Consider the following 25,116-nt stretch of genomic DNA (forward strand, 5'->3'; position numbering starts at 1 on the left):
GAAATAGATGAAAGTAAACTAATGGATGACACAGTGTTCAGAACCATAGTTATAAGGTTACTCAAGAATCTTCTAAAAACCGCTGAGAAACTTGAAGAGACCTTCAAGGACCTAAATGAGAATACCAAAAAAATGGAAAAGGACCAGTCAGAAATTATGCATACACTGTCTGAAATAAAGAATATACAGAGTAGACCACCGCACCCGAAGAGTCAAACCAAAGATCTGGAATATGAGGAAGAAAAAAACACCCAACCAGATAGGCGGAAAGAAAGAAGAATCCAAAAGTGTGAGGATAGCATAAGGAGCCTCTGGGAAGGCTTTAAGCGTACCAATATCCGAATTTTTGGGGTGCCAGAAGAGAGAGCAAGATACTGAAAACCTATTTGAAGAAATGATGACAGAAAACTTCCCCTACCTGGTGAAAGAAATAGACTTACAGGTTCAGGGAGCACACAGAACCCCAAACAAAAGGAATCCAAAGAGGACCACACCAAGATACATCATAATTAAAATGCCAAGGGCAAAAGACAAAGAGAGAATCTTACAAGCAGCAAGAGAAAAACAGTTAATTACCTACAAGGGAGCACCCATACGACTGTCAGCTGATTTCTCAACAGAAACTATGCAGGCCAGACGGGAATGGCAAGAAATATTCAAAGTGATGAATAGCAAGAACCTACAACCAAGACTACTCTACCCAGCAAAGTTATCATTCAGAATTGAAGGGCAGATAAAGAGCTTCACAGATAAGAAAAAGCTAAAGGAGTTCATCACCACCAAACCAGTATTATATGAAATGCTGAATGGTATTCTTTAAAAAGAGGAAAAAGAAGAAAAAAGTAAAGATAAAAATTATGAACAACAAATACATATCTATCAACAAGTGATTCTAAAAATCAAGTGAATTAAAAATCTGAGGAACAGAATAAACTGGTGAACATAATAGAATCAGAGGCATAGAATGGGAGTGGATTGATAATTCTCAGGGGGAAAGGGGTGTCTGTGTGGGGGGTATGGGAAGAGACTGGACAAAAATCATACACCTATGGATAAGGACAACGCGGGGGAGGGAACCGGGTGGTGGGGAGATATGGGGGGAGAAAAGGAGAAACAATTGTAATAATCTGAACAATAAAGATTTATTTAAAAAAAAAAAAAGAATCCAGTCACAAAAGACAAAAAAAATAAAATAAAAAACAAAACATCAATGATGAGAGAGAATCATTGATCAGCTGCCTCCTGCACCCTCCCTACTGGGGATCGAGTCTGCAACCAGGGCATGTGCCCTTAACCAGCATCAAACCTGGGACCCTTCAGTCCACAGGCTGATGCTCTGTCAACCAAGCCAAACCAGCTAGGGCCCTAGTAGGTCTTGATATCTGGTAGTGTAAACCCTTCAGCTTTTCCTTCATAATTTCCTTGGCTCTTTTCATTTCCTTATAAATTTGAGAATCAGCCATTTCACTAAGTCCTGGTTTCTTTTAGTGGGGAATGGTATTTCAAGACTACAGTCTAGGTGCTAGGATTCTCATTACTATTGGAATGGTCATTTTGTACAGGCCTTTTATCTTATATCTTCTTTTTGCCACCCCAAGATTTCTGGTTCTCAAGGACATCAGAGATCATAGAACTTAAATATCGGGTAATTATTTACTTCACCCCATATTACACACAAAATATTCTCAGTAAAATAAAACCAATATAACCAGTGTGATGATTGAAAGGTTAAAATTTTTTGCATTTTTAAATGTTCTTCCCCCTCCCCTTTTTATGGTTTTGCTCTCTGCTCATTGTCAGACACTTAGCCATTGCAGACTGTTCTAGCCCTCCCATCCTGTGCAAACTTCATTCCCACATGAGTGTAGAGTTAGTGCTCACCACCAGGCTCAGTGCCGACACTGCTCCTCTGGAGTAGGCTTCAACTTCAAACTTCAAAGAATGTCTGGCTAGGAAATCCTGGGTTAATTTTTTCTTTTTATGAGAGTCTTAGGGCTGTTCCTCCATTTCCTCTGTAATAAAGCATTGCTGTCAGAAGCTGATGTCACTTAAGTTTTCTGTCTCTTACGGATTACTTGGTCTTTTTGCTTTCATGCCTAGAGAGTCCAATTTCAGAATGTATCATTCTGGGTTGGTTTTCCCACATACATGTTCTTTCTATATGGATTATTACTTTGAGGATTTGTTCTGTTTCCTTGCTTTCATTTTCTCCTGTGGCGACTCCTATTGTATAAATAGAGACTCTTCTTTGCCTCTTTTTATTCTTGTTGTTTCTCTCTTTGTGCTTTTCATTTCTTTTTCATTTAAATTATTTTTTTTCATGTACTATTCCTTGTAAGGCATTTTACATTGCATTTATTGGCTCTTGTATTTCTTGCCGTTAATTTTCATTTCTGAAATTATTTTTATTTTATTTTTAATTATTTACAGAGTTATATTACCTATTTCTGAGTTTTTCTATTGAAGATTCATGTTGTCCTTTTACACATTATATTATTCCTTTAATGTCTTTGGCTCGTCTTGAAGCATTAAGTTGTAGTTTTAATATCTTTTGTGGGATGTCTTTCTGACATGCTTTTACTGTCTGCAGAGATGTCAACCTGTTCCTTGTTCTTTTCCTTATAATCACTCTGTGTGGGACTTGACTTTGATCCCTCCTATTGAGAAGGGGGAGGGGACTAGAGAGGAGAGTTGGGTTCTAGAGCTCTAGCTTAGGTTATTTTTGTGAAATTTTCAAAAATATGGCAGCTCACCTTCTTAGTGCCCTGACTCAGTCTTTTCTATCTGGACCTACTTTTCCCATTTCCTCTCTGTCCCTGCTGCTCAGTTGGGATTCTCTTCCCAGCAGTTTCTCCCCAGAGTGGCCTCGTTCTGAAAGGGAACCTCAGCTGCTGAGTTTTGAGGGTCCTGGGCTCAGGCAGGTTCAGCCTCCTTAGACTTAGCCGTGGCCATGTTGCTCTCACCACTGGAGGGTACAGCCGCTTTTGTTTGCACTGCTGTTCTCAGGTGGGCTCACCCAGCTCTCTGTTTGAGTGTTTCTGCGCTGTTAGCTCCATAGGCATCTTCCTTGCAGACGCCGATATCACGCAGGTCTTATAGCTGCTGGTAGTCTAGCCCCATATGCTCATGTGTGTATAAGAACACATTGTCAGCTAATTCTGTTGTAGATGTTGGCCATGAGCTTCTGGTTTTGCCATCTTAGTTGCTCTGGATGATTTTATGTAAGAATTTGGAGAGATTAAAAAATTATGCCATACTTTTTTCATAATTTCCAAAATTTGGAAGCCACCCTCCAAGATATCCTTCAGGTGTTGAACGGATAAATAAGCTGTGGTCCATCCAAGTAATGGAATATTGTTCAGCAATAAAAAGAAATGAGCTATCAGGCCATGAAAAGACATGGAGGAATCTTAAATGCATATTACTAAGTGAAAGACACCAAGGCTGCATTCTGTATGATTCCAAGTATATGACATTCTGGAAAAGGCAGAACTATGGAGACAGTAAAAGGATCAGTGGCTGCCCTGGCCAGTGTGGTTCGTTTGGTTGGGGTTTTGTCCCATGTACCAAAAGGTTTTGGGTTTAATTCCCAGGTGTGAGGGGGGCGCACTGACGGCAGGCGATTGCTGTTCTCTCTCACAGCAATGTTTCTCTCTCTCCACCCCCCACCCCCCTCTCTTCCCCCTCCCTCCCTTTCTAAAATCAGTGAACATGTTCTCGGGTGAGGATTTAAAAAAAGTAAAGCCCTAACCAGTTTGGCTCAGTGGATAGAGCGTCAGCCTGGGGACTGAAGGGTCCCAGGTTCGATTCCAGTCAAGGGCATGTACCTTGGTTGCAGGCACATCCCCAGTAGGGGGTGTGCAGGAGGCAGCTGATCGGTGTTCTAACTCTCTATCCCTCTCCCTTCCTCTCTGTAAAAAAATCAATAAATATATTTTTTTTAAAAAATTAAAGATCAGTGGCTGCCAGGGGTTGGGAGGAGGGAGGAATGAACAGATATAATGCAGGAGAGGTTTAGGGCAGGGAAACTTCTCTGTGACACTATAATGGTGACTACATGGGTGGTATTTTGCATTTGTCAAAACCCACAGGATGTACAACTGGAGTGAACCCTAATTTAAATCGTTTTTAGTTAATAAAAATGTTCATGAATTACAACGAATGTACCACACTAATGTAAAGGTTAATAATAAGGGAAACAGAAGAGACCACTTTTTTTAAGTGACTTATGGGGGATTAAATTAATTATGGACTCTATTTCTTAAGGCATTCTCCCTATTTTAGAAAAGAAAGGCTTGGGAGAAGTCAGAGTTATAATAAAACAAGGTAGGACTTAATAACAGTTAACTGAAAACCATGGGACAGAAATTTAGTTGCTAAGTATTTGGTGTTTTGGGAAAGAAGTTGCCACATTGTTGGGAGAGTTTACTAGAATTTTTTTAAATTGGCTTTTGAATGGCAGTTAAAATTTTATGTTTCTCCACCCCCACACCCTTTTGTGAAAATACAATACTTCAACATCATTCAACACAACCTTTTTCTTATATAGTTGAAAGTTTTGCCACCATGTGGATTGTTTTCCTGCCTAAAAATGAATTAAAGGAACTTAGTCTCTTGCCCATTAGTTGAAGAATAACAGAAATGGAGAGAGATGTTCCCAGAGCTGACGCTGCTTTCATCCGTCTTTTCTCCTCTAGTCAAGTCATGTCTTCTATCGTGTTCTGATTTCTGTGTCTTCTCCTGACACAGGAATGAGGGGAAGGAGCCTTGGGTCTGGTGAGGCAGGTGCCAGTTCCCAGTAAATATTTACTGGCCACCTGGGTTGTGTGGAGCATGGGGAGGTGGTCAGGACAATAATGGACCTCATTCTGGCCCCTCTTTGTGTGGGATCCCTTGTCACGTCCCGCGTGTTTCAGAGATCCCGTTCGGGTCCGGTCTCTGGAGAAGGCCGCAATCAAAATGAAGAGAAGCTAGAAAAGAATCAATTTGGGAAAATGTGGGGCCAGGCGGGAGCCACCTCTAGTGGGAGGACTCCAAACTCTGGCCTTTGCTCTATCCCTTTTATTAGAGTTCTGAGATACACCCATTGCCCTTAGGCAGTTAATTCCAGTAACAGACAGATGATCTTATCAATAAGGATTTACATGATTATTTGGTGGGGAAGTTGCCTCAGTTACCATCGTCTCAATTAGATAGGGAGTGGTTGGCTCTGACCTTTAGCTTCAAGGTTGACCAGCCTTGCCGGGTTCCCTTTTCACATAACTACCAAGTAACAATATTCGGTTTCCGGCACCTCTTGACTGCTTTCTGCCAGCAGCTGGGCAGCAGAGGTGCATCCAGGGCTGCTCTTGTGAATAAGTGAGAGGTGGTCTCATGTCTGACAGCCTAGCCCAGCGGCAAGTCGCAGCCAGCCCAACCCATTCTTCTTGGGCCACAACGAGGCTGTTACTCCAGGGTGAGTCTCAGGCCTCTGCTTGTCATACTCTGCGAGACCCTGTGGGCAGAACCTGGGGTTTGGTGTCAGCTGGCAGCTGTAATCACAAATGGAATGTTTAACGCAGGCCTTCCCCAAACCTCACCTGGATTTCTCCCAGCATCTTACATTCATTCATATTCTCTCTCTCTCTCTCTCTCTCTCTCTCTCTCTCTCTCTCTCTCTCTCTCTCACACACACACACACACACGCACACACATTGTTCCTAGAATGGTCCCATCTTCTTTCCAGTCCCTCTGGGGCCCTGGGGCCCTGAGTTTCCTTGATGCCCTACCTTCCCCAATGGTGGTCTCCCCGCTGCTGGTTCTGTCTCCTCCAGTAAATATACAAAGCATAATATTTAGCATTTTTACCATTCTTATGTGTTCAGTTTAGTGGCATTAAATACATTCACAATGCCCGTCACTGTTGTCTATTCACCATCCCCACCAAAACCATGTGCTATTAATCCTCACCCCAGCCCCTGGCAGCCACCATCTGTCTCTGTGATTTTGACTCCCCTAGGTCCCTCATAAGTGGATCCTACAGTGTTTGTCCTTTGGGGAATGGCTTATTTCACTGAGCATGATGTCCACAAGGCTCATCCACGTTGTAGCATCTGTCAGAATCTCCTTCCTTTTTGAGGCTGAGTGGCATCCTCTGTGTGGATGGACCTCATTCATTGTAGACACTCAGGTTGCAGAGCACTCTGCACACGTGACTTCGCCCACCACACGTTTTCTGGAGCATCCCCATGGGCAGAGGCTGTCTGCATGTTTGCTGTGGTGCCCAGTCCAACATCTGCCAAGAGCCCCAGCAGACGTTTGATGAAGGAATGGAAAGCACTTCAGGGCCCCCTGCCTGTTCTTTTCCACAGAATTGCTGTGGTGCCCCCCTCTCATAGGTCAACTAGGACCCATCCAGGTTCATCACTCCCCCTGCCTCAGGTTCTTTGTAAAACGGATTTGTCATTGAGAGTTGACACGAAAGCACTTCAGTCGGTCACGTGTTCTCTGTCTACTCTGTGCGTTTCCCGCCTCCTCAGGACAAGGAAGGGCTATAGGGACCTGCCTGACTGCAGGTTCCCCAGCCCAGGTCCCCTCACAGCGCTCGGGAAACTTTCGTCCGTCCACTTCACTGCCTTCTGCTGGCCTGCCCTGGGGATGACCTGGTCCACCCTTCTAATCACTCGCAAGACTTTCTCCCATCAACAGGACAAATGTCTGTCCCTCTGTCCTTGCTGTTGGCATCAGGAAGTCCTCTGGCAACCTTTGAACACAGCTGAATGCCAGGTAGCTTTGATCTGCCTAAGGAAAATGTCTATTTTAAATCATAAGTGAAGCCAAAATTTTTAGGTTAGATTCTTACCCGACAAAACATATATCGCCACACTCAGAGAGTTTCCAGTTAAAGTGGTTACAGTGCCAGTGCCTGCGGTTAAGATGCCTGTTGTCTAGGTCCAAAAAGACAGCTGCCTCTTAACGAAACAGCCGTAGAACTTTTTCACTAAAATGGAGCATATTTAATTTGCCTACAGAATTACCGGGGATGTGAAAAATACAGCCTTTGCTGAATTTAGGAACGAAAATTTGAAAGTTTTATTCAGAAATGCTCCTTAGAAATAAAACCAGTGGGAGGTGTTTATAAGTCATTTGTTTTTAAATAAAGACCGAAACGAAGTGACAGAGAATGAAGGATAATTCCTTTCTTGAACTTTCATTTTGGAGCAGTACAGAGATGCTGTGTCTGTAATGTCGCGTGGGAACGCATTGAGACCTGGGACTGTTTGCCCACCTTCCTTTCTGGAAGGCGCACTGCCCTGAGCCATAAGCCCCTGTCCTCAGCGTTAGCTCAAGCCCTTCCCAGTGCGCCTGGTGAAGGAGGAGAGGGGCTGGTGTCACAGACAGGCGGTGAGGCCACAGAGGGCAAGGAGGGCCCATCACAGCGGCCGGAGTGCGCGCTGAGAGACTGGACCTGGCTTCTGTGTTGGGGGCGGTGGTTCTCCAGGTGATGAGGTGGCACATTTCTCTGAGTTCTGTGCTACAGAGAAGGCATTTAAGAGTAATAAGAGAGCTTTGTGGAGTCAGAATTGGGCATTATTGCTTGATCATTCGCTTAGTAACTTTGGTTGCACACTTCTGTGCCGAGCACTGGCCAGGGCCTGGGCAGGGAGGGAAGAGGAAGGCCTCCTGGAGGGGTTAGTCCAAGCCAAGCGCCCTTCTGTGGCTCTGCCACACCCCCCACTGAAGCCTGGGGGCTCCTTCTAAAGGGCACCAGTGTCCCCTGCTGCCTGCACTCACCTGTCATAGCCAGAGTGACCACGTGTGGTTGGATCCTGCGTGGGTCAGCTGCTTTTTTCTGAGCTCTCCATTTCACCTCAGCAGAGTCGTATACTCCTGACAAGCGAGGAGTAGGGAGATCACATAAACCCCTTTTGCAGATGAGGAAGGACCTCCAGCCCCAGGGTTTGTCAAGACGGCCTCTCCCAGTGCCAGCGAGAGGACTGCGTTCACGCCTCTCCTAGGTGGCACTGCTGAGTGCTTGCTTCATCAGGGAGGGACTGAGCCCTGACAGCCTAGGTGAGCACGTAGATTCCAAGCAGCGGTGACAGCCTTGCAGTAAAAGAAGTTGTCCATACCTGATCGATCCTTCAAGACGGAGCTGACATCCTCTAACTTGTTGGTTCAGTTTGTCACACCTGATGAGGCTAAGTTTTGTTTGTGTTTTTACATACATGATCTCCTTTGTGCATTGCAAAAGATCTTTCTATCCTGTTGCCTGGCTTCCCATCACAGTCCTTTCTCTATTATTAGCCTACTGCTGAGAGGCAGCGGACAGTGAGGGATTCTCCCTGCTGTAACTTAATCTGTGTTTTTTCAAAAATAATTACTTTTAATTTTCATTTAAGTATTATATGCTTATTTTAGCAATACTGAAAAAATATAGAGGGGTTTCAGAAAGCAGAAAACATTTCTAGCTATAACACTCAACAGTGATTACTGTCGATATTTGGCGAGTATTTTTTATGATTATACTATTCCAAAAAATTACACCTCTTCACTCATTTTCATTTTATGAATTTATAAATATTTTAAAACATTTTTAATGATTTCACAGAGGAAGGGAGAGGAAGAGAAAGATAGAAACATCAGTGATAAGAGAGAATTACCCATCAGCTGCCTCCTGCATGCCCCACACTGGGGATCCTGGACATGTGCTCTGACTGGGAATCGAACCATGACCTCCTGGTTCATGGGTCGACACTCAACCACTGAGCCACACTGGTCAGGCTAAATATTTTTTACTAGAGGCCTGGTGCATGAAATTTGTGCATGGGGAGGGTCCCCTCAGCCCAGCCTGCACCCTCTCCAATCCAGGACCCCTCAGGGGATGTCCGACTGCCGGTTTAGGCCCGATCCTAAACTGGCAGTCAGACATCCCTCTCACAATCCTGGACCGCTGGCTCCTAATGGCTCACCTGCCTGCCAGCCTTATCTCCCCTCACTGCCTCTGTGTGCCGGCCTGATCATCCCTAAATGTACCCCCTGCCAGCCTGATCACCCCTCACTGCCTCTGCGTGCCAGCCTGATTGATTGCCCCTTACTGCCCACCCTGCCAGCCTAATCACCCCCAACTGTCCCCCCAGCCAGCCTAGTCGCCTCTCACTGCCCCCCCATCAGCCTAATCACCCCCAACTGCCCCCCTGCCAGCCTGGTCACCCCCAACTGCACCCATCCCACCCCTCACAGCCCCCCACTGGCCTGGTCGCCCCACACAGCCTGATGTTCAGTTGTTTGGTCGTCCCTCACTAACCCTCCTGCCAGTCTGGTCACCCCACACAGCCTGCTTATTCAATCATTTGGTCATCCCTCACTAACCCCCCTCCTGGCCTGGTCATAGATAGCCATCTTGTGAGGGTGTGATAGTCAATTTGCATATTACCTCTTTATTATATAGGATGGGTGTAGTTTTTTACTGTTATGTAATTCCTTTTAATTAAGGTAGTTTCTGATATTTCAGAATCATAAATAAAAGTGTGATGCCCTTAAAAAGAATAAAATATTTAGGAATTAACTTAACCAAAGAGGTGAAAGACTTGGACATTGAAACCTACACAATCTTGTGAAAGATATTAAAGAAGACACAAATAAAAAGAAAGACACCTATGTTTGTGGGTCGGAAGAATGAACATTGTTCAGACATCAGTACTGCCCAAAGGAACCTATAGGCTCAATGCAATCACTGATAAAATTCTGATAGTATTTTTTTTCTAAAAATAAGAAAATCCATCCTAAAATTCACATAGAATCTCAAGGGACCCTGATAGCCAAAGCAATCTTCAAAAAAGACAAACAAAGTAGGAGATCTTACACTTTCTGATTTTAAAACTTGCATAAAGTTACAATAATAAAAACAGCATGGTACTGGCATAAAGACAGTCATGTAGAACAGCACAGTGGAATAGAGAACCCAGAAATAAACCTTCTCATATATGGTCAAATGGTTTTCAGCAAGGGTGCCACCCATTCATGAGGAAAGGACAGTCTCTTCAAGAAATGGTCTTGAGCTCAGCCAGCATGGCTCAATGGTTGAGCATTGACCCATGAACCAGGAGATTACTGGTTCAATTCCCAGTCAGGGCACATGCCCAGGTTGCAGGTTCAATCCCCAGTAACAGTGTGTAGGAGGCAGCTGATCAGTGTTTCTCTTGTCATCGATGTTTCTATCTCTCTCCCTTTCTCTAAAATCAATAAAAGCATTTTTTTTAAAGAAATGGTTTTGAGAAAATTGAGTATCCACATGCAAAAGAATGAAGTTGGACCTTTACCTTACACCACACACAAACACTAATTCAAAGTGGATCAAAGACCTAAATATAAGACTATGAACTCTTAGGGGAAAACAGAGGAAAAACTTTTTGACATTGCATTTGTCAATGATTTCTTAACTATGACACCAAAAACATAGGCAACAACAATAAAAAGGATAAATTAGACTACATCAAATTGTAAAATTTCTGTGCATCAAAGGACACAATCAACAAAGTGAAAAGGCAACCCACAGAATGGAAAAATATTTGGAAATCATTTATCTGATAAGGGATTAATATCTAGAATTTATAGAGAATTCCTACAACTCAACAATAAGAAAACAAATGATCCTATTTTAAAATGTGCAAAGGATTTGAATAGGCATTTCTCCAAAGAAGAAATACAGATGGCCAATAAGCACATGAAAAAATGATCAACATCACTAATCATTAGAAAGATGCAAATGGGGATCACAGTGAGATACTTCACACCCATTAGGTTGACTACTATAGATAGATAGATAAATAGATAGATAGATAAATACTAAATAGTACATACCAGGCACATACATGCTTTGGCAAGGATGTGGAGGAATTTGAACCCTTGTGCACTGTTGGTGGGATTGTAAAATGCTGCTGCTGCTGTGGAAAACTACATGGTAATTCATCAGAAAATTAGAAATAGAATTACCATATGATTCAGCAATTCAAGTTGTCAGAATGTACCCAAAAGAATTGGAAGCAGGGACTTAAATAGTTTTTGCATACCCATGATATAACAGCATTATTTACATTAGCCAAAAGGTGGAAGCAAACCAATGTCCATCGAGGGATGAATGGAACAAGATGTGGTCCATCCATATAATGGAATATTATTCAGCCCTAAAAAGGAAAGAAATTCTGAGAATGTGGATGAACCTTGAGGACATTGGGCTGAGTGAAATAATCCCATCACAGAAAGACAAATTCTGTATGATTCCACTCATAGGAGGTCCTTAAAATAGTCAAACTCATAGACAGACCGTGGAATGTGGGTGTGGGGCTGTGAGAGGGCATGGGGAGGTAGTATTTATTGGGGGACCAAGTTTCAGATTTTCAGGATGAAAGTGTTCTGTGGATGGATGGTGGTGATGGTTACACAACAATGTGAATGTATTTAGTGCCACTAAACTGTGTACTTAAAAATGGTTAAGATGATAAATTTTATGTTATGTGTATTTTAGCAAAAATTTTTTAAAGTTAAAAAAATGTGCTCACTCATGGCTACTGTATTTCTAGAATGGATTCCCAGAAGTAAAATTACTTAAGGAATCTTGACACATATTATCAAATTATTTTCCAGAACAGTTTATAGATTTTTTTTGGCAGGGTTATAGCTTGCTTTTACCAGTATTGCATAATTATAATTCTTAAAAATTATTGCTGATTTGATAGGCGAAGAAATATTTTTTCATACAATTCTTGATAAAAGTTCTTTTGTGAACTAAATCATTTAAACATTGAGGCCTCAGTTTTTTTCTAACCATTTATAGTATATTGTTAACTCCTTGCATTTGTAGCATTTATATTTCCTTTTGGTATTCAGAAGAAACATACAGAAATTTGAATTTTTTTAATGTGAGCAATATCTCTTAGGGGTTCAGTGTTTTTAAATTTTTGTTTCTGCTTGAAAATTGATGTTCACTTCCCTTTTCTTCTAAAGGCTATGGAGACTTAGGGTTGTCATTTCCATCTATTTAACTGCTTAACCCAATTCAGGTCTTATTTTGGTATGAAATTAAGACTTAAGTTGATTTTCCCTTACATATAGCCAACCAGTCATCTTTGATTTTAGATTAATTATATATCCTAATATTATACTTATATAAATATATTTATTGGTTTGGGACTGTTGCTTCTGTCCCATCAACTTGCCCCCTAAGCCCATATCACACTGTCATTAATTTATACACTTTATAGTTGGTAGAACTGGCCTTTTTTATTAGAAGTGTTCTCATTCTTCTTGCTTCTTATTTTTCCTGGTGAACTTAAGGATTATTTTGTCAAGTTACCAGAAAAATAAAGAGACCCAGGTGAATTTTGACTACAAACCAATTTGGGGAAGAATTAACACCAGCCTATTTATAGTATTTACTAGAGGCCTGGTGCACAAAATTCGTGCACTTGGGGTGGGGGGGTCCCTCAGCCTGGCCTGTGCCCTCTTGCAGTCTGGGAGCCCTCAGGGGATGTCTGACTGATGGCTTAGGCCCACTTCCTCTGGGAGCGGGCCTAAGCCATCAGTCGGACATCCTTAGCGCTGTAGTGGAGGCGGGAAAGGCTCCTGCCACTGCTGCTGCACTCACCAGCCATGAGCCTGGCTTCTGGCTGAGCTGACCACCAACGGGCAGCTCCTGCGTTGAGCATCTGCCCCCTGGTGGTCAATGCGCATCATAGTGACCGGTCGTTCCACCATCAGGCCAAACCAGCTCTCCAGCATCCCCCGTGGGGTCCCAGATTGTGAGAGGGCGCAGGCCAGGCCTAGGGACCCCACTGGTGCACAATTGAGGCCGGGGAGGGACATAGGAGGTTGGCCAGCAAGGGAGGGACTGCGAGAGGGCTCCAGAGTGTGTCCAGCCTGTCTCAGTCCCAGTCAGCCGGACCCCAGCAACAAGCTAACCTACGGGTCAGAGCATCTGCCCCCTGGTGGTCTGTGCACATCATAGCGACTGCTTGACTATCTGCCCCCTGGTGGTCAGTGCACGGTCATAGCAAGCAGTTGAGTGACCTTAGCATATCATTAGTATACTAGAGGCCTGGTGCACAGAATTCATGCATGGAGGGTGTGTGTCCCTCAGCCCAGCCTGCACCCTCTCCAAGCTGTGACCCCTCAGTGGGATTGGGCCTAAACGGGCAGTCGGACATCCCTCTCACAATCCAGCACTGCTGGCTCCCAAATGCTCACCTGCCTGCCTGCCTGATTGCCCCTAACCCCTTCTGCCTGTCAGCCTGATCACCCCCTAACCACTCACCTGCCAGCCTGATCGACACCTAACTGCTCCGCTGCCGGCCCAATTGCCCCTAACTGCCCTCCCCTGCCGGCCTGGTCACCCCTAACTGTCCTCCCCTGCAGGCCTGTTCACCGCTAACTGTCCTCCCCTGCAGGCCTGGTTGCCGCCAACTGCCCTCCCCTGCTGGCCCGATCACCCCTCACTTGGCCTCCCTTGCCAGCCTGGTCGCCCCTAACTGTCCTCCCCTGCAGGCCTGGTCGCCCCCAACTGACCTCCCCTGCAGGCCTGGTCCCTCCCAACTACCCTCCCTGCTGGCCTGATCGCCCACAACTGCCCTCCCCTACCAGCCATCTTGTGGCGGCCATCTTGTGTCCACATGGGGGCGGTCATCTTTGACCACATTGGGGCAGCCATCTTGTGTGTTGGAGTGATGGTCAATTTGCATATTGCCTCTTTATTATATAGGATTACGCTTTGGTTGAACAGATGACTGGACACTTAGCATATTAGGCTCTTATTATATAGGATGTTTCCAGTCCAGAAATATACCTTATCTTTACTTGTTCAGGGTTTTTTTCTTCCCTATATTACTGATTTTTTTGTTTCTATTTTAGAGTGTGTTTCATTGGTGATTTCCAGTTCACAGTCTTAGTTCTTTAAAGAACTACTTCATATGCATAAGGCTCAAAAGAGCATGTGGAGTCACTAAGAAAGTTGAGATCCTTTGATCTGAGATCATTAGGGAAAAATACATCAGGAAATGTCTTCACTTTTTCTTTGACTTCTAGTCTGAATGTTTTATATAAAGACTAGGGGCCCAGTGCACGAATTCATGCACCTTGACAGGAACTGTGGGCTGTGAGGCTGTGGTAGGCACAGGGGCAGGTCTCGACCCATCCTTCACGCCCCCACTTGGCACCTCCCGCTGCAGCCCCCTGTCCCCAATCTGCCAGCAGCCCTGCTCCCACATGCTGATGGCGCGGAGTGATTGGGGCCGGCGCCAGCAGCGGGTGTGAGTGGTGGCTGCTGCCCCAACACCCCTCAGGAGCAGGGGGAGGAGGAGAAGCTATCAGGGGTGATCAGGGCCAGCAGCCACCGCTCACACCCACTGATGGCGCCGAGCAATCGGCACTGGCACCAGAGGCCGGCAGCGGGCCCCAGCGGCAGCTCCGGCACCAGCTGTGGGTGCAAGCAGGGCCAGCGCCAGCAGTGGGTGCGAGTGGCGGTTCCGGTGTCAGCAGCGGGTGTGAGCGTGGTCATCGCCAGCAGCGGGTGCGAGAGGCAGCTGCCTGCCCCGATCGCTGCTCAGGAGCAGGGAGAGGTGGAGAAGCCTTCAAGGGCGATCGGGGCCGGCAGCCGCCACTTGCATCCACTGACGGCACCAAGTGATTGGGGCCAGTGCTGGCAGCGGGTACGAGTAGTGGCTCTGGCACCAGCAGCGGGTGTGAGCAGGGCCGGCACTGGCAGCAGGTGTGAGTGCCAGGTGGGACCACGGGGCGCCGGAGCAAAGAATTTTCAGTAACCACTAGAGGCTCGCCCAAATGACAGCTACCGGTGCCCCATCTTGGTCTGGCGCCCCCGCTCACCTGCTCCACCATCCCACCTTGGCTGGTCGATACCCACCATGTTCCATGCGTGCCCTCTGGTGGTCAGCGCATGTCGTAGTGACCGGTTGTTCGGTTGTTCCGCTGTTCAGTCTATTTGCATATTAGGGTTTTATATATATAGATTCTAAGTGGTTTTCCTCCCTTATTTCTGCATTGTGATTCATCAGCACAATCTTAGGACAGGCACTTTCCTCAGCTTGTCTCAAATAAAAAATTAAAGTATTTGAGGGCAGGTCTCTATCTTTTTAAAGTACAGACCTGCAGTAAGCATGTGCTTCTGGACCCATTACTGAGCCCCCTGTACCCCTCTTTCCTAATCGTACTTAAGTCTGAGTTCATCTGGCATCACTCTGTGGGTGAGGGGGTGATGGGGAGCCATTTCATCATGGGGAGCCATGGTGAGGGTCAGCATCCAGAATCTAAATTCACATCACCTGACTGCAAGCACAGGCTGTTTTTGTTAAGCCACGTCTGCTGTTCAAATGGCAGAGGAGCCAGGCAGGTGTGAGGCCCCCTCACCAGTGCCTGCTCCCTGTTGCTTGTTATAATTTTGTGGCCAGCTGTAGACTCCAGCAGCATCCTCAGCTCTGTGGAAAGAGGGGGTGGGGTGGGATTTGGTGTGTTTTTACTTGTTTATTTGTTTTTAATTCTCACCCGAAGATGTATTTTTATTGATTTTGAGAGAGAGAGAAACATTGATGTAAGAGAGAAACATCAATCAGTTGTCTCCCAGTCTCACCCGGACCAGAAACTGAACCCTGGTATATGTGCCCTGACTGGGAATTGATGTAACTGCTCACCCTAGTCGTGTTCTAGGTGTTTCTCCTTATTAATATAGTTAGGGACCAAAGGGTTTTTAAGTTCTTGTTCATAAGTGAGCAAGAGGGGTGGGAGAGTTGTGTGAGAAATTATAAAAAGAGGTATGTGGTTCCGACAAATTTAGTTGTACATGTGAAGAAGTGAGGAATTTCTTAAGTTCTGCCTGCCAGAGAGATTATTCTTAGAGTTTACTTGTTTTTATTTGGTGCTCATATGATATTTCTTGTGTAGGGAATCTGTCCAACCCTCCCCTACCCCCCCAGGACATTCCAATTTAGAAACTATGTCTTTCTTCTTGGAACAGCTTTTTCATTAACCTTTTTTATAAATATGAAATTAAGACCTGAGCAATAGCTTTTAATACTAGCCCCATAAAAATAATTTTAAAATATTTTTAATTTTAAATGTAAACAAAATATCTAAAACATAAAAGTATCTAATATGTTGACATCTTTAAAATACAATAAATACTGCATTTTGTTTTGTCTTTCTTAACTCCTACTTGCTAGCTATTAAAGAAGTTTTCATTTTCCATATAATTTAAATTTTAAGTTTTAACTTAATTTTTCCAATAAAAATTAGAGCTCAGGAAGAACCAGTGTTTGATGATTATAAGTTTATAACTTGGTGGTAGAAGAGGTTGACAAGAGTCCAAATTTATGAATTGGGACTGTGTAATATTTGAATACCTGTTTGCTTTAAAAAAAAAAACAAAAAAAACACCTGGATTGCCAAGATGCTAAATAAAATACAGACATTAAAGTCATTAGAACTAGAAAATAGAAGGCGGCCAGTGGGTATAAAATCCATTGACTTTGGGGTACCAATTAGGGGACTACTGAAATTTCAGGTTCCGGTACAGATACCCACACACACTGGTTTTGGTAGCTCTCAATCATGTTTACAGTCTGGCGGGGTTATGGCCTCAGACCTGCCCCCTAAGAGATGGGATCTTTGCCTAAAAGTTATTGAAATGAATACCGCAGAAAGCCAAAAATGCCCAGGCTTCCCGTGCACGCTGACAGCCAAACTGAAGGCTCTTTCCATTTGCAGGTTTTTTTTAGTGTCATTTTAAGTTGCAGCTTCCGGCCAATCGGCGGGCTCCGTGCCTGCTGACATCACGCGGCAGCCAGTTCCCTCCAGCTGCAGAGCTTCAGTTTGTCTTTTTTTTAAAACTAAAATGGAGGCTGCTTTCTTGCCTTAAGGAGTCCATTGCCTTCCCCGCCGAGTCTAGATGTTGACATGTAATAAAGCGGGGGGCAGGATGGTGGTGGATGCGGCCAACTCCAATGGGCCTTTCCAGCCCGTGGCCCTTCTCCATATTCGAGGTAAGTTATTGTGCGTTTCACTGAGTCGGAACCTTCTGTGGCTAGTTAATAAATGGCTATTGTGCTTCAGATAAGACAAGCAGGAAGTCCTTTCCAGCAGAATTCACGGTTTCACTGCAGACTTAACCAGGGGCGGCTGGGCGTGTCCCTGCAGTTTGGCTTTTTACGATCTACTCACAGAATTTGAGTCTTGAGAGAGGCCTTGCATGCATAGTTCAAAGCTGGTTTTTCTGCTTTCTGCTCGCTCTCCCATCCCCCTTTCCGAGCTGTGCTGATGTCAAAGGATGTGAAGTCACCGCCTGGGGAAGGTGTTGGGTGGGGGGAGGAAGGGGAGGCGGGTGGCAGCGCCTGGCCAAGTTGTCTGTCCGTCCGCAGAGTTTCTGTTACATCTGTGTTGCTTAATACTGCAAAGGTTTCATCGGGGACACATCCCTGAATTAAAGATGAATTGCAGTAAGAAAATGTGCAGAAACCAATAGGAAAGAACTTCCTTTGAAAGGATTGTTTTTATTCTTGCTATGGAGCCTAAAAGAGACATATACTCCTGCTCTGAAATATCAAAATCCATTGTGGGTCCTAATTTCTGAAATATTAGTGCTTTCGTAGACACCTAGGACATATTTTGCATTTAAATTGGCTCTATCTTGCCATCTGCCTTTAATATTTAACATGGCAACAAGTTTTCAATGTGTATATAGGTCACTTTTAATAATTACAGTTTGCCTCTTACAATTTATACAAAATTTGGCTTAAAAAAACAAACTTAGCTTAAAAGACAATTCCTATAGTAATTAATAATTGTAACATTAAAATGTGTCCCTGTAGTAGAATGCTTATTCTTGGTATTTTAAAATATTTGTTATGCAGATTTTTGTTTGGGTGAAATAGAACATGGATGTTAAAAGCTTCTTCAAAGCACTTCAAAATGTATATCACAGCTGTGCCTAACCATTTGACCTGTCAGAATCCCCCTCAGGAAGGGTGGGGGCACGTTTTCTAGGTGACTAAATAGTCTGTGTGACTAAAGAGCAGGGCAGGATTTTTCAGAACCCAGGGTGGACCCAGGGATGATAAATGCAATCAGTTGGAATAAAATGGGTGTTGCTGTTCTCTCCAACCCTCTTTACTGAAGCTGGTGGGAATGAGTGTCCGCAGTGACCAACGTATAGGTCAGGCTGTGAATTCGCTGTTTTGCTGTGAGCCCAGGAAAGAGCAAACGCCGCCGAGCGTGGCATGTAGATAATTCAGCTGTAAGAGCCAAGTGGGCAAAAACAAATGCAATTGTGATTGAAGTTGGCAGTACTTATTTTAAAGTATCTTATAAATAATAGACATTTTTGATTTGTGAGTTTTCTGATTTTATTAGACACTTGTGTACCAGTTATTTTTTGAACTATGAATTTATTCTGAAATGAAATAATTTTATTTTTTATCTTATACCACATTGATTTTGTTTTTTTAATTCCAAGACTTTGTTATGGCCTATTTGTACTTTCTGCTGTTGGGTGAGTGGTTGGTTGTTTGCTCTCTAACCTTCGAGGGAAAGGAGTGGTGTGCATTAACTTGAAGGGACTTGAAGGGGTCACGTGACCTTTAGGGACCTAAAACTAATTTCTAATTCAAACAGTGAGGGTGCTTTCTAATTTCAAAACTTGAAGAATGCTTCATTTACTATTAAGGACTTTAAAAGAAAAAGCATGTTAATTAGAGGTTTAGCAAAGTGTTTTATTTATATTGGCTTTGAGAGTCTTGATCAGTTTTACATCCGGTTAGCAGCTCTGCTGTGTGTTCAGTGCCGAGGGTCATTAAACATGACTGAGAGACAGCCCCACCACAGAGGAGCCCAGGTTCAGTGGAGAAAACCAGCAAGGCCCCTGGTGCAGGAGAGACACCTGAGGAGCCAGCTCTGGGCTGGTGCACTGGAGTGCGGGCCTGATGTAGTGATGCTGGGAAAGGGCCCAGGAGCAGCACCGAGAGGCTCCTCTCACCCTGGAGCACCATGGTTCCCACTTAGGGAGGAGGGTCTTCCTCAGGGACGGGAACAGAGCCTGCCCAAGGTCACATAGCCTGTAAGTGGCAGGGCCAGGCCTCAAACCTGGCTACGTTTAGATCATTAAAAAAACCCCACCTCGTTTAAAATTGAAATTCGGGGGGTTTGTAGAACCCTTGCCACAGGATTAATAGCAGTTTTTTCCAAGGCCTTATCAACATCCATCTGTTTCAGTAGCCTCTTTTGTATGACAGTTTTGTACCCAGGACTGACTTCTTCATTTATTATACAAATATTTGTCCAGTCCCTGCCTCCTCCTGCCAAGCAGGGCCCTATGAAGCAATGGCGATGGCCCAGCTTTCCTAGAGTTTACGGGAGGGGCTGGGGAGCGGGGGAGCAGACAAGTAAACAAATAAATCAATACTATCACTACACTGATTAGTTGTCCCAATTGGCTTGGTGGTTTCCTTGTATTAGATAGTCTAACATTTTCCATTAATATGGTGAATTAGCATATTCTAAAAAGTTCAAGGGTGAACGTGACATACTATTGAACATTTCTGCCTGTAGAAAGAGGGAGGTGCCTGGACCCCAATGGCTGTAAATTTAACTTCCTGATTGAAATCCTGTACTTCCAGCGCTGTCCAAGAGAACTGCTCGGTGGCAGAAATGTTCTCTGTGCTATCTATCCACTGCCGTGGCTCCTGGCCACATGTGACTGTTGAGCACTTAAAATGTGACTAGTGCAACTGAGCAGTTGAATTTTAAATTGTATTTTATTTCAAATTTAAATAGGCACATGTGTCTAGTGACTGCTGTATTGGACAGCACAGCTCTGGATGGGGATTGACAATGTTGGCAGTGTCCTGGCAGTCACTGTTTTTGGCTGTGATGAAAACAGCCACAGACAATAAGTAACAAAGGGGCGTGATGATGTTCCAGTAAAGCTCTATATACAAAAGCAGGGGGCAGCTTAGATAGGCTATTGCTTAAATTTTTTTTACTAATCCTCACCCAAGGATGTGTTTTTATTGATTTAGGGGAGTGAGAGAGAAACAGCAATATGAAAGGGAAACTAATCAGTTGCCTCCCGTACAGGCCCCAACTAGGGATCGAACCCAAAACCTTTTTGGTGTACAGGACAAAGCTTCAACCGAGCCACCCGTCTACGGCTATTGCTTGAATTTTTTAATTGCCTGTTAAGAATAGTAAAATAGCCTGGCTAGCATGGCTCAGTGGTTGAGCATCAACCTATGAACCAGGAGGTCACGGTTCGATTCCCGGTCAGGACACATGCCCAAGTTGCAGGCTTGATCCCCATTAGGGGGCATGCAGGAGGCAGCTGACCCATGATTGACTCTCATCATTGATGTTTCTCTCTCCCTCTCCCTTCTTCTCTGAAATAAATTAAAAATAAATTTTTTTTAAAAAAAGGAATAGTGAAATAGGTATCATGTGGTCTTCCCTCTACTTGATGGCTTGGTGGGGTTTGGGGAACTGGGCCCTCCATAGATAGAACCCACACTTATGTCCAGGGCTGGGCTCAAAGCAGGAAGAGCCAAGCCAAAATGACATTCATGGCCAGCGGGGAAGAAAGCTATCTGATCCTTTTCCAGGTGGCTGTTATTCTGGCCTCAAGAAAGTTGTTAACTGCTCTAATCTTGTTCTAGTCCTTAGCAAGCTCACCCATCTATGAGTCTGTCTTTGAAAGACTGGTAGGGAGCCAGAGAGCAAATTGCTCTTCCTGGGAAATGGAGGTCTGATGATAGAAAAGTTTGGTTTCTCACGAGTCTTCCTGGATCACCGGTTAAATGGAAATCTTCCCCTTAGAGAAGAGGGTGCAGGAAGGCTATGTGGAAGTGGTGTCATTTCCTGCTACACTCAATCTAATGGCTTAGCCAGTACTACTAGTAAAACCTGTACACACTCACGTGGGTTCCTAGATGGAGAACACACCTGTGTGATGTGCAGTCAGTAAAGACTAGTGAGGACGTGCCTAGGATGATCCTCACTCCCCTAAACTAGGAAGGAAAAGTGTTTCGGTGATGACCAAAAATAAAAAACTCTCCAAAAGATCAAGCCAGTGACTCATTCCCTGAATAGTGCAGCAACTCAGGATTACCTCACAAACAGCTGTATGTTGCGTAACTGTCGCACTCTGCTGTGACTTTTTAGAAATGTACCTTTGAAGCTCACTGGTAGTGACCCTCTATGTAAAGATGTTTCTTTTGTGTTCCTGAGGTGTGGAACTTAACTAAAGTACCACGGTGCAGGGGGAGTGCATGTTTGTGTAAAGCCTGCCCATCATTGTTAATTGGTCTGCCCTTGAACTTGGGTACAGTGTCTGCTCAGGTTTCTGGTCATGATTCCTGCCTTGCAGCAAAAGCTAAACTCCTAGGATTTTTTCATTAGAATATGTTACTTGTGTTGAAGAATAAATAAACAAAAGGAAGAGTTAGTAGTCAAGAAAAATGTGTACATTTTTAATCCTAGGAAAAGGCAGATACATCACAGGCAGCGTGGTTGGGATACATGCTACTTCTGGCCCCATGGCACAGTGGTTTCTCTAACCCTACAACACAGCCTACTGAGAGTGAGCAGGATGGGTCCTGCCGTCTCTCCCCAAGGTCACCAGCCTGTGCGGACGACTCTAGGCCCCAGCCCCCTACCCCAGTGGCTGTCCCAGAAGGAGAGGCAGTGTGTATGGAGCACCTTCAGTGTGCGGGGGCCAGGACCAGGCCTCCCCCTCTGTGCTATCACTGAGCCGCCAGCACTGAGACTGTGTTACTGGCCTGTTTTAGTAAAGCAGGAGCAGCTCTTTTGCCCAGGGCCACAGCGATGAATGAAGTGGGCGGCAGCCCAGCTCCCTGGGCTCCAGGGCAGGGTGTTGAGGGGTGGCTGTAAAAGCTCCGTCACGTGTACCCTCTGGTGGTTATGCTTTCTATACTGGAATATATTTCAGTGTCTGGAGTTCAAACTCGTCTCAGGTTTAAGGGAAAGTTCGTGAAGCTCCAAGCATCCATTCATGTTGTGAAGGGGAAGTTGAAGATGTCCTTCGCTGCTGTCCCATTTCACTTACCCAGTCGGCCAGGTAGTCATCACGGGTTTAATTTTATTTCCTCCATGAATCATAAGTGTCCTGGGGAAGGTCATGGTCAGCTGGTTATTTCTCATGACGTCTGAGACCACCTCTGAGTGTAAGCACTGGTGGGTTGAAAATTAAAAGTTGTCTCTCTGAATGACCACTCACTCAGAGAACAGTTACTGGTGTGTTTCTTAGCTAATTACTTGGTCAGTCAAATAGTACTTGTCAGTCTCATGAGAAGCTGTACGAGGGACCTGGTTGAAAAAGTTGACCACAGGTAACCACTCTGCCTTGCCCACCTGATCTCCTCTTCCCTGTCAGATGGAAATAGCACCACCAAGGATGTGGAGACAGGAAAACTCTAAAAAATGGGGCAAATCGCTTCTCTCGTGATGTGCTTAAAGAAAAGTCTTTTGAATCTTGAAAACACATTGGCTCAAGCGCACGAGGACCAACTGCTGCTACAGCAAGTAAGGTCTACTTTTGCTTCCAGCTCTTGAATTCATCATCCATAAATCAAAACCCTTTCAACTTAAAAAACAAAAGGGATGTAATAGTGAAATACAGTGAGCAAATCTGTATAGGATCTTTCTTCTAAAAAGACAAAATCAAAGCACAGAAGACATTGCTGGGGCAGTTGGCGGATTGTGATCCTGTTCTCTGCGCAGGTGTGGCAGGAGCTGTGCTGCCGGGCCGTCCTGCTCTGGGGCTTGCAGGAGGGTCCTAGGAGGACCTAGCATGATCTCCACAAGCACTTGAAACATCAGAGAAAATTCACCATGCCCAAGTGTGCTCAAATGCAGACACCTGCCAGTTCTAGGGCAGTGGGTATACAGGTGTCCTGTAGGTTTAAACTTTTCTGTCATGTTTGAGAGAAATATCTTTAAAATGTTCTGCTTTAGAAAAAGTGTGCAAAGGAAATGGCATTACTTAGAATTGTTTCCTTAATCGTGAGCAGCAGCCTTTTATGTTCAAAGTTCAGCCTTTCCTGTGTTTTTTATTTCAATGTTGACAAATTAGCCATCTGGGTGGGCAAGGTTGAGACCCAGCCGATGCTGGCAGCGTCCGCAGGGGTACCCCCACCTGCTGGCACAGTCTCCTCCTTGCTAACTCGAAGTGGCTGCATAGACCGCTGCACCATCTTACCAAACGGTGTTGGGGGTGTACACCTTTTTTAAATGTTTATTGGCATTTTATTGGTCTTTTAAAGGGTAACAGCCTTTAAGGCACACTCTGAGAGAAAGCTAAGGTTCCCACTGAACTTGAGAGGCAGGGTGCTTGGTGGTTGAGTGTGGGGGAGGCCTTCTGAAGCCACAGGGCTGGGGTGAGCTTCCTCACTCACCCCACCCCTGCTCTAGTCTTGGGCAAGCGACTCAGCTCTCTGGGCCTGGAAATAGGAATGACATGAGAACAAGGTGGCCCACCTCTGGGTTCTATGAAGTTTAAATGAGTGTGTGTAATCCGTGTGGAAAATGATGCTGGCCACGGTGTAAGACTCGGAGTGTTAGTAGTCGCCGAGGTCATCCCTTTTCTAGGTCATGTGTGGCACTTCAGAGCCCAGTGCCTTAACCGCACTCGCTTTATTTATTTGTATTTGTTCCTCTTGTCCTTTCACCTCCTGAAGAAATTAGCGCCATCATGGTCCTGGAGTGTGTGCTGTGTGCTGTGTGCTGCTGGTGGGTTGTGTATGGAATGTCCTCACAGGACGAGCCCAGACTCAGTCTCCAGGGCATCTCCAGAGTGTAGACTGTTCCCGCCACTTCTCTTGGGTCCATCTATTTTTTTTTTTTTTAATATATTTTATTGATTTTCCACAGAGAGGAAGGGAGAGGGATAGAGAGCTAGAAATATCAATGAGAGAGAAACATTGACCAGCTGCCTCCTGCACACCCCCCACAGGGGATGTGCCCGCAACCAATGTACATGCCCTTGACCGGAATCGAACCTGGGACCTTTCAGTCCGCAGACCGACGCTCTATCCACTGAGCCGAACCGGTTTCGGCAAGGGTCCATCTATTAAGTAAAATAAGAGACCAGTATTTATACCCATTCCTCCCCTCCCCATTTTAGCTCTTGTGAAGAAAAGAGTTTTCACATTATATGTGAAATAGACATTATATGTGATTATCACAAATAGGATGATTTCACTTGTCACATTCCTTTAGTTGTTTTTAATACAGATGTTCCTTTCCATTTGTAAGTAACTTGACTTCCTAAAACATACTGTCTTATTGTCAAACTAGAGGCCCAGTGCACAAAATTCATGCACTCGAGGGTGGGGGGAGCTCCCCTCAGCCCAGCCTGTACCCTCTTGCAGTCCGGGAGCCCTCGGGGGATGTCTGACTGATGGCTTAGGCCCACTCACCCCAGGGAGCGGGCCTAAGCCAGCAGTCAGACATCCTTAGCACTGTCGTGGAGGCGGGAGAGGTTCCCACCACCACCACTGCGCTCACCAGCCTTGAGCCTGGCTTCTGGCTGAGTGGCGCTCTCCCTGTGGGAGCGCACTGACCACCACCAGGAGGCAGCTCCTGCATTGAGTGTCTGTCCCCTGGTAGTCAGTGCGTGTCATAGCGACCGATCGTTCCATAGTTTGGTCGATTTACATATTAGACTTTTATTATATAGGATCCCATAATATTAAACTCCTGAATTCCTTTTTTGTGTTAAGATTTTTTTAATTGGGATAGTGTTTGAACTGTGTTTTTTATTTCAATGTTGACAAATTAGCCATCTGGGTGGGCAAGGTTGAGACCCAACCGATGCTGGCAGCGTCCACAGGGGTACCCCCACCTGCTGGCACAGTCTCCTTGCTAACTCGAAGTGGCTGCATAGACCGCTGCACCATCTTACCAAACGGTAAGTTACTCCCCCCTCCCCTAGTGCATGAATTTTGTGCACTGGGCCTCTAGTTTGACAATAAGACAGTATGTTTTGGGAAGTCAAGTTGCTAACAAATGGAAAGTAACATCTGTATTAAAGTGGAATCTCAACTGTAACTTTAGATCTTATTGTTTTAA

At 44.9% G+C, this 25,116-nt stretch overlaps 1 protein-coding gene across 8 annotated transcripts in view; it reads left to right on the forward strand.

Moving 5' to 3' along the window:
- The window catches only part of PPP2R5C (protein phosphatase 2 regulatory subunit B'gamma), a 137,649-nt gene that overhangs the window by 26,615 nt on the left and 85,918 nt on the right, over positions 1–25,116 (forward strand). For 2 of the 8 annotated variants that reach the window (XM_008154765.3, XM_008154766.3), the window contains exon 1: positions 16,859–17,024. The exons of the other annotated variants lie outside the window; for them this stretch is intronic. In XM_008154765.3, coding sequence (XP_008152987.1) covers positions 16,931–17,024 — 94 coding nt within the window. In that variant the 5' untranslated portion in view covers positions 16,859–16,930. Of the gene's footprint in view, positions 1–16,858; positions 17,025–25,116 lie in introns of those variants that run through there. 8 annotated transcript variants of the gene reach the window in all.

The sequence above is a fragment of the Eptesicus fuscus genome, chromosome 5, assembly GCF_027574615.1.
Source record: "Eptesicus fuscus isolate TK198812 chromosome 5, DD_ASM_mEF_20220401, whole genome shotgun sequence".
NCBI classification, from domain to species: domain Eukaryota; kingdom Metazoa; phylum Chordata; class Mammalia; order Chiroptera; family Vespertilionidae; genus Eptesicus; species Eptesicus fuscus.